General features: G+C 56.4%; 1 protein-coding gene across 1 annotated transcript; it reads left to right on the forward strand.

The window, feature by feature from the left end:
* Positions 1–1,635: 1,635 nt before the first annotated feature.
* Positions 1,636–2,882, forward strand: LOC309826673 (uncharacterized protein C11orf96 homolog). Its single transcript, XM_082660967.1, has one exon. It carries the CDS (start codon positions 1,887–1,889, stop codon positions 2,256–2,258), a length of 372 nt encoding a protein of 123 aa, XP_082517093.1. The 5' UTR covers positions 1,636–1,886; the 3' UTR covers positions 2,259–2,882.
* The last annotated feature ends 6,407 nt before the right edge of the window (positions 2,883–9,289 follow it).

A 9,289-nucleotide genomic window follows, 5' to 3' on the forward strand; every position in this document is an offset into this window, starting at 1 on the left:
AGTGTGTAAGCGAGAGGGCTTAGGAGCTAAGTCGCCTGGGTTTGAATCTCAGTTCTGCTGCTTACTAGCTGTGTGACCTTGGGGAAAGGTGCTTAGCTTCTCTGTGCCTTGGTTTTCCTATCTGTAAATGGGGATAGTAAAAGTACTTGTTATCCAGGGCTGCTAAGAGGATTAAATAAAATAGTGAACACATTAAATGAGTTAATGCATAAAAAGTGCTCAGAGCGTGGCATCTATTAAACACTTGGTGGTGCTACAATTGTCCTTCGGGGGCACCTTAAATATCACCCACTCTGGGGAGCCTTTCCTTGCTCCCTCGCCCCCCCCCCCCTCCGCCTCTCCATCTGCATCGCTATCACACCACCCACCATACCTTTCTTGTTTAGGTGTTTATTGTCTGTCCCGCCCCCTTACCTAGACTGTCACTTTCATGAGCGCAGGGACTTTCCTGAGCTGGTACACAGTAGGTTCTCAATAAATCTTTGTTGAATGGCTATGGAAGGAATGGAGGCCAAATTCCATGGATTCCCTCCTTTCCCAGCAGCCTTGTGAGCTGGCTGCTGGCACCCTAGGGCCGTGTGTCAGAGCAATGCTCACAGTTTCCTCTTGGGAGTCTGGGAACCCCGGGGCAGGGGACCTGCTCTTGGAAGCCAGCCATGGGGGCATTGGTAGGTATCAACCCCTACCAGGGGACTATGAGAGCATGGACTCTGGAGTGGAGCCCACTTTTCCCCAGCAGTCTCTAATGCGCTAATTACTTATCCTCTCTGTGCCCCCACTTTCTCATATGTAAAACTGGGAAAATACGGATTACCTCACAGGGCTGTTAGGAAGATGAAGTAGGATAATATATGTAAAACACAGCTCACTGCCTAGCTTGGAGTAAAGCTCTCCAGATGGTTAGTTATCATTACTGTTGTTGTTAGTGCCATATCTAAGTGTCATTTTTCTGACCACGAATGGGGGTGCGCGAGGGACTTGGGGGGTGCGGGTAGTGAGGAGACAAACATAGAGAAGACAGGGAAGAGAAGTGGACTGGAAAAATCGGGTGTGTTTGTATTCGTGCCCGCGTGTGTGTGCGTGTGTGTGTGTGTGTGTGTGTTTGGGGAGGGAGGTGGCATGGATCCAAAGAGGACATCCAGTCCTTCCTCGGAACTCAGTTTTGGGGAGCCCGGGTGGCCTGGCTCTCCCTGCAGCAAGGAGACTGGGGGCTGCCCCCGCCCCGCGCGCTCAGCGGCCAAATAACCAAGCGCCTGGATTGTGCGCCTCTGGGATTAGGAGGCTGGAGAGACGGACGTGCGCCCCCGCGCCCGCCGCGGTTGGTCCAGACTTGGGGATCCCAGGGCGGGCAGGACCCGTGCTCCGGGGCCACCCTGCGCCCCCGCTCCGCAGCGTTCTCCGGAGCCTCGGATGCTCCCGGAACCCGCGCGGGCGGGGCCTGCCTTCCGGAGCCGGGCTGGCGGGCGGCGCTGGGGAAAGAGCCGCGACTTTCCCAGAGTGGCGGGGCGACGTCAGGCGGAAGGGCGCGGGGCGCGCACGCTTTAAAAGGCATTCGCTGTCATCCGAGCTCGCAGCCGTGGGGGCAGGAGCCGGCTATATAAGCGGCGAGCCGGGCCGCCGCGGGGCAGACGGCGACAGCAGCGGCGGCGAGCGCCTCGGAGCGCAGCGGAGCAGCGCCCCCGTAGCCCCGCACCCCTCGACGGGTCCGCCTGCCCTCCCGAGGAGCGCCGACCCGGGCCCGCGAGGGCCGCCGCCACCCCGCAGCAGATTTGGATCCCCCGCCCGGCGAGCCCCAGGCTGCTGCCTCCCGGGGGGCCCCGGCGCAGCGGCCGCCCCCGGAGAGCCCCGCCGCCCCGCCGTCCGGCCCAGAAGACGCCGGCAGCGCCATGGCGGCCGCCAAGCCCGGCGAGCTGATGGGCATCTGCTCCAGCTACCAGGCAGTGATGCCGCACTTCGTGTGCCTGGCCGACGAGTTCCCACAGCCCGTGCGGCCCGCCAAGCTGTCCAAGGGCAAGGGCCGGCTGCGGCGGCCGCGCCAGTCCCGCTTCAAGACGCAGCCGGTGACCTTCGACGAGATCCAGGAGGTGGAGGAAGAGGGCGTGTCCCCCATGGAGGAAGAGAAGGCCAAGAAGTCGTTCCTGCAGAGCCTGGAGTGCCTGCGCCGCAGCACGCAGAGCCTGTCGCTGCAGAGGGAGCAGCTCGGCAGCTGCAAACTGAGAAACAGCCTGGACTCCAGCGACTCCGACTCGGCCCTGTGAGGGGCGCCGCCCGCAGCCGGGACTCGCGCGCCTCGGCGGCCCGCCGGGGACAGATGTGCGAACCCCTAGGGGCCCCGCTCCCCGGGGTACCCCCGAGAACCGGGGGCCGCTGCCCCTCGAGCGCTTGCACCCTCACCCGGCTACGAACTGGTCGGGGCTCCCCGAGCTGCGCTCGCCCTGGGCGGGAGCGCGCGCCGGGGCGCCAGGGAGGGGGCCCGCTTTCTCTGCCCTTGTAAATGTTTATTTTTTAACTCCTCCCAGTACGAACTCTGCTGTGAGTGTGTGCGGGGAGGCGCACCCTCGCCGAGTCGCCCCGGGTCACCAGGGCTTCCCGGAGAGCCGCTCCATGCCCTTGTCCGATGGTTTGCAACTCCGATTTTGCACATGGCTCCACCGTGCCCCCCAGCGCACACCCGTTCACACTCACTCCCACACACTCTCGCTGAACACTTTTATAATTGTTAGGCGCGGCCGATGGGACTTGGGGTGCAGCGCAGCTGCTGCTGTGGCCGGAGGATTGATATTTATTTTTGCATTGCGATGGCTGACGGCGTTTATTTAACGCTCTTTTTACCTGGATATGTCTGTGAGACTCCCGAACGGAGACAAATAAAGTCAATATATTTGCACACTGCATTTCTCAAGGCTCCTGACTTCTTGAACCTTGAGGGCCCAGGCTCCCAAGACTGGGGGAGAAGTGGGGAGGATTCGCTTTAACGGGGGCCGGGAATCCCCGGGTGGAGGTAACTCCACAAGCTTCGCTCGCTGGAACGACGTCGCGTCCCCGGTGCCCGGGTGCATTACCCGCCTCCCCGGTGGATCCACCCGGCCCAGAGCTCTCCTGCCTCCCGGGTCTGTTCCCCATCGCCGGTGTCCAGGGTGGGGTGGAGCAGCTAGGGAGGCGAAGGTTGGCGCTGTGAGGACGAAGAGCACCTGCCTGGCGCAGCTGACCTCTCAGGGAGACCCGGGTCAGGGTCATCGCCCGGTACCCACCACAGAAGACCCCACTCACTCCGAGCCCTTTCCAGGCGACGGGTGGGGAGATGCCTGAGCCAGCGATAGGAGACCCAGGCGGGGATATGTGGGTGGTGGGGTCCGAAGCAGGGCTGGGAGCTGGCGAGAGTGTGGGTACGCCCTCAAAGTCGCCTGCGGGTGAGGGCCCCGCTGCCCCCGCGCTGACTCAGCGTGATGCCAGGCGCTCCTGCGCTGGGGGAGCAAACGGCGGCTGTTTCGGTTCTTTGGTCCTTTTCTCCAGCTCTTCCCTTTGCCGTCTTCAAGGTTCCTCAAGGAATCTGTCTTTGGTCAGAGCTTGAAGGGCGCTTGGGTACCACGGAGTCCCCCGCACCACACACACACAAACACACACACACACACACACACACACACACACACACACACACACACACACACGCCTTTGCTTACAGATGAGAAAACAAACCTAGCAGAGAGGGAAAGGTCACATGAAGAGCAGGGGCCGCGCAGCGTGCTTTCCTGACTCCGCGTCCAGTGCTCCTTGAGTCACAGGACTCTGTCTTTCCAGTGCTTTCCAGCAGCTGTCTGCATCCCTGTCTACGCCCTGAATCCTCCGGGTTAGCAGTGTAAGAGGCTCCTCCGGCCCGTTGTGGTAATGGGGGTAATAAGCCACATTCGGTTGAGGAGTGCAGGTCCTCACACTTGGGGCCCCCTCCCAGCCCACCCCTCCAAGAATACTCCAGACTTGAGCCACCAGGGCCAGGCTTTCCGCTGAGCAGTTTAGAGAGACCCAGAGAGGATGGATGCCCCCTGGTGGTGGGGGCCTGGCGCTCAGCTCAGCCCAGCCCTGCGGGGCATCTGAGCTGCCTTTTACTCTTCACCCTGCACGTCTTGTCACCCTGGGCTCTGTAGAAAACGAGAAGGCAGAGGAAAGAAAACAAAGAAACAAAAATAGAACACACAGGGTGTAAAAGAATGTCCTCCCCTCTGGCTCACACAGAAGGCTGCCGGGCTCAGGGCCTTGGGGACTGCAGCCTTTGGTGCTGCCCTCGCCCCTGGGAATACACAGGCCGTTTCAGTCCCCAGCAACAGCCAGTTCCACTGTGAGGGCACATGTCCAAGGCACTTAACTGCAAAGGCATCGGCGTGGTGAGGCAGCCGTGGGTCCATGTTTTGATTCCCGTCTCTGCAGTGGCCGTGGCGAGGCTGGTTTGAGCCCCTTGGGGTGGGAGGAGGGTGGCCCAAGCTCAGAACTTCCTCCCCGAGCCCCCTCCCCATTCTCTTCCCTCATCCTGACCCCCCTCACCCCCATTTTATCTTACATCTTGGGCGATAGCTCCTGTTTCTGCTCTTCAAGAGGCAGGTGCTGCAAGCCTTCCTATGGGTTCACCCTTCCAGACTGACATCCTGGCTAGGCGTCCCCCTCTGGGCACCACGGCCCTGCCAATACCCTTCGCCCTGCTGGAGAGCCTCCTTCTCCAACCCCCCATCTTCAGCCCATACCCCAGCTAAAGGCCTCCCTGAAGAGTCTCCTTGAGTCATCCTGGCTAATGTCTGGGGACGTTGTAGGGGACCACATTCGATCGCTCCAATTCCTGCTCAGCTGCTGGCAGGGCTCAGCGCCCAGTAGGTGCTTCCGAAAAGTTTGTTGGGTTAAAATGAGTAAGGGGGCAGTGAGGAAGATTGATGCTCATTTTGCCTACTTCCTGATTTGTTTTTAAATTAATGTTTTGTTACCCAAGAACTATTTGTTCATTATATTAAAAACAAGTCAGTCATACTCCTACCACCCCCGAGATAAATATGTCAACATTTTGGAGGTTATGCCTGTATTATGTGTGCATGTATATGTATATATATGTGTGTATATATGTGGATATATATATACACACATATATATATTTTTTACAAAATGGGTTTATGCTCTAAATACTATTTAGCATGCTTTTTTTTCTTACTTGGATTTCTGTTTAACATCAGTATGTATCTATCTATATCATGATTTTTATGAACTTCTCTTAAATAGGTACTCCACATTTAATTCAGCTCATTTCCCACTCTTTGGTATAAAAGTGATGTCCCATTTGTTTCAGTTTCTTACTTTTGCCTATACTGGCAGTTCTAAGGATTGAATATGGAAAGAAGTTTGGAAGAGGTGGTGACACGGAGAGAGGCTGGGGGTAGAGATTTGGATGCTGTCATGTCGGGGGCATGGCTGGGTCGGGGTGCTACGGCCCCTGCGCTACACGGGCGCACTCTCTGATTCCGAGCATCTCTGCTCTGCACAGAGGAAGAAGGAGGGGAGACAGGAGGGGCTGCTCTGAGGCCCCTGTGTAACTTCTGGGACTCAGCTCCTCCCTGTGGCTCGAAGGGAATCCAAGGCAGCACGGGCTCCAAGGAGGCGGCTGGGCTGGGCTGAGCTGGACCGGGAGGCCAGATGGTGGGAGAGGAGGAAGAAGAGGGAGACATGAGCTGAGGGAGCAAGAGAGCATGAGAACCAGAAAGATGGGAAGGAATGAGGCCCTCGGGGAAACGGGGAAGCTCAGAGACAGAGAGAGATGGCGAAATACAGAGTCGGGAGCCAGAAAATGTCAGGAGACTGAGAAGAATAGGGGCCACCCTTAGAGAGAGAGAGAGAGAGGAAGAGAGAGAAAGGGGTCTGTAGAAAGTAGTGGGGAGGGAAGGCGAGGTAGAAAGTCTGGAGACTGCGCATTGGAGCAGAGAGAAAACCGGGGTGAGAGCGCCTCTCTGGGAGATGTAGCGCCGGCATGTGCCAGGGGTGGGTGGAAGCCTGCCCAGCCGTCTGGCTTTCCAGCCGTCTGGCTTTACAAGCTTGTCCAAGGAGACGCCTCCTTCCTTCCCTTCCCCACCTGGGCCTTAGCCCACAGTCCTAGCCTGGGTGATGAGTTTTCAAACAAGCCGGAGCTCAGAGGAGGTAGCAAGTCGCCATCCCAGCCCTGGCCGGCGGCCTCTTCTAAACATTCCTCTTTGGCCCTGGGGGAGATATTTATCAGGGTGTTTCTTGGACTCGTTTAAGTGCCAGATTGTCCTTTGCAGTCTGCTGTGTGCCACTCCTGGGTCTGCTTGGTGGGGGGCGGGGTGGTGGTGAGAGGGAGGTGCTGTCTGTGACCCCAGGGAATCGAGGTCAGCTGTGGACTTGGGAGTCCTCCGTCAGGGAGCACATTTGGGGTAGCTCTTAGGCCCACCGGGCTCTGCAAGATGGGGGGAGGATAAAGACCACCATTTCGTGAGCACCTCCTGTGGGTACTCTGATTTCATCCTGAGAACCTTACCCAGGCGTTTTACAGAGGAGAAAACTGAGGGTCAGCAGGGTTAAGTTTCTTGTGCAATGGCATACGGCTAGTCAGTAGCGAGCTGGATTGCCACATGTATTTTCTTTTCTATTTGAAAGCCTACACTCTTTCTAGAATATGATCGCAACTTCTTACTGTGCCCCCTGTGGCGGCGATGAGAATGGGCCTTGCAGACCTCTGGTGACAGGGGTGTAACTGACCAGTACAGAGCAGCTCTGGCTTTGCAATCCATCCCCTTCTTTCGCGGAGGCTGTGCCCCCCGCAGGCTGCTCCCCACCAGCGACTGTGTACGTGGCTGGGATTCTAAGGCAGAACAGTTCTTGGGAGACACGAGATTTCTTCGTTGGTGGACTTTGGCTCAAAGGTTTCCCGGTGGCAATGCAGAAGCTTCCTCAGATTGCAGCGTTGTCCACGGACACCTTTTCTCCCTCTCTCCTTCCCTGGGGTCACTCCTGCTTTGCAGCCTGCTGGCTGGCTTCCCTCTGCTTCTCTCTGTATCTCACGTCACACAAGCATGCCTCCTCGTGAAAGCCTTGCACATTTAATCCCACCTTGGAGTCTGCTTCTCGGAGAACCCGGGCCTGCACATCCTTCCATCTCCTGGCAGCTTCGTGGTGCAGCCCTGCATCTCCCTCAGGCCCCCACTGGCACAGGGTGGGATGGCAGGCATCGTTTTAGAGAGAACTGTAGGGACATGGCCAAGTTTACCAAACAAATATGTGTTGGGAGGTCTGCTGGCCGTGTGGTTCTGGATGGGGAATAGCACGCTGCAGACTGTGTGTATATACGCCGTGAGAGGGTGAGGGACTCCCACGTGGACAGTCCTCTCAGCCACGTGACTCACACAATGGCCATCTGCCCATTCAGCTCCCAGGCCCGCAGTGGAGACTGATAATTGTTCACCAACATTGATTTCCCGCTTCCTCCAGGGCACACAGCCAGCCTCTGTGTCGCAGACGCTCTTGGACTTAGGTCTATCGAGGTGCTAAGTTTTTGCCAATGGCATATATTGGGAAGAGAAGCATGTTTCTCCCAGACCTCGGCCTTAATGTGTACCCTTCTCCTGCCCTGCCCACCGTGCTCTCTCTCCCCTACCCACAAGTGACAACATGGATGTGCCTGCAACCCAGTGATCGAGCCGACAAGGCCAGTGGCCTAGGGGATGGCAGAGAAACAAGATGAAAGGACCCCAGGCCCCTGGATGACCTTGTGGAACCAAACAGCCTGCCGATCTGGAAAGATCACTGTGGACAATTACACATGAGAGAAATGCACGTCTATCTTCTCTGAGCCACTAAATCATTATTGGGTCTCTTTGTTATACCAGCTTTCCCTTACCCTGAATAAAGAAATATTAGCACTGGCAGTGGGGTACTGTCCTAACAAAACTTCTGCAGTGCTAGGCGTTGACTTAGTGATTTTGCTGCAAGCGGGGAGCGTATAAACATTGCAGGTTGGAAAGTTAGAGCCCCTTGTTATACTTTGGAAAAGCATTTGGTAAAACCATGTTTATGACATTTTGGAAGACTGATCATGTATTGACCGAGAACGTAGCTCTAGGAGAAGTGGTTGGAAAGAGACAGAATATTTGTGTGCATTGGCTACTCTCTGTGGCTTTTAGCAAATTATTACAAGACATGAATGATGGAAAGGAATAAGGAGTATCTAGAAACATGGGGCCTCACAGCGGTGAGAGCCCCCCCTCTTTGTAACCCACACAGAAGGAAATCATCAGTTGTGGCTCAGAGCCTTTCTCGAAGGCCACCCAGGAAGCCCGGCCCGGGATCCAGCCCTGGAGCAAGGTTAGACTAAACGTCTCATCTGCCCACTCAGACTTATTGTGGGAGAATCCACATTCCCCTCTCCTCCCCTTCACCTGCCACCCCATGTAGCCCAAATTAAAGTGAGAGTGTTACGGACCACGGTTCTTGGCCTCCTTAATCGATAGAAATTGATCAGAGTCCAGACAAGAAATTCAGGCAAAGCTTTATTGGGGCCCCTGCTGCAGCAGGGGGGAGGGAGAACAAGTAACAGGTTCCCTTGCTCGCTTGCTCACCGCGGGTTGCGGGGTGAGCTGATTCCTTATATGGGGTGAGGGTAGGGGTGTGGCCAGGGGTCGAGCCAGAGGGGCTTAGGCGTTTGGCCCACCCTTTGGGTGGTATTGTGTACAGGGGGGCCATGCACAGTATCCTGCTTTTGCTCCTGACCCCCTGCTTTTGCTCCTGGCTCCTCAGAAGTGGCAGTTAGGGGCTTCCCTGGTGGCGCAGTGGTTAAGAACCTGCCTGCCAATGCAGGGAACACGGGTTCGAGCCCTGGTGCGGGAAGATCCCACATGTCACGGAGCAACTAAGCCCGTGCACCACAACTACTGAGCCTGCACTCTGGAGCCCAAGAGCCTGTGAGCCACAACTACTGAGCCCGTGTGCCACAAATGCTGAAGCCCACGCACCTAGAGCCCGTGCTCCACAGCAAGAGAAGCCACTGCAATGAGAAGCCCGTGCACCACAATGAAGAGTAGCCCTCACTCGCCGCAAATAGAGAAAGCCCGTGCACAGCAACAAAGACCCAATGCAACTAAAAATAAATAATAAATTAATAAATTTAAAAGAAAAAAAAAAAAAGAGAAGTGGCAGTTAGGTTTTTTTTCTTTTTTGTATCTTGTTGTCCATAATTTGCCCACTACCTTACAGTTTCTTTGTGTTTTGTTGCTGGAGGAGACATTTGTCCAGGTACAAGCACTGCAGC

Source organism: Grampus griseus (genome assembly GCF_964374135.1).
Source record: "Grampus griseus genome assembly, chromosome: 8".
In the NCBI taxonomy this organism is placed as follows: Eukaryota; Metazoa; Chordata; class Mammalia; order Artiodactyla; family Delphinidae; genus Grampus; species Grampus griseus.

Excerpts from the sequence above, each read along its gene's own strand:
- LOC309826673 (XM_082660967.1), top strand. The coding sequence starts at position 1,887 with ATGGCGGCCGCCAAGCCCGGCGAGCTGATGGGCATCTGCTCCAGCTAC.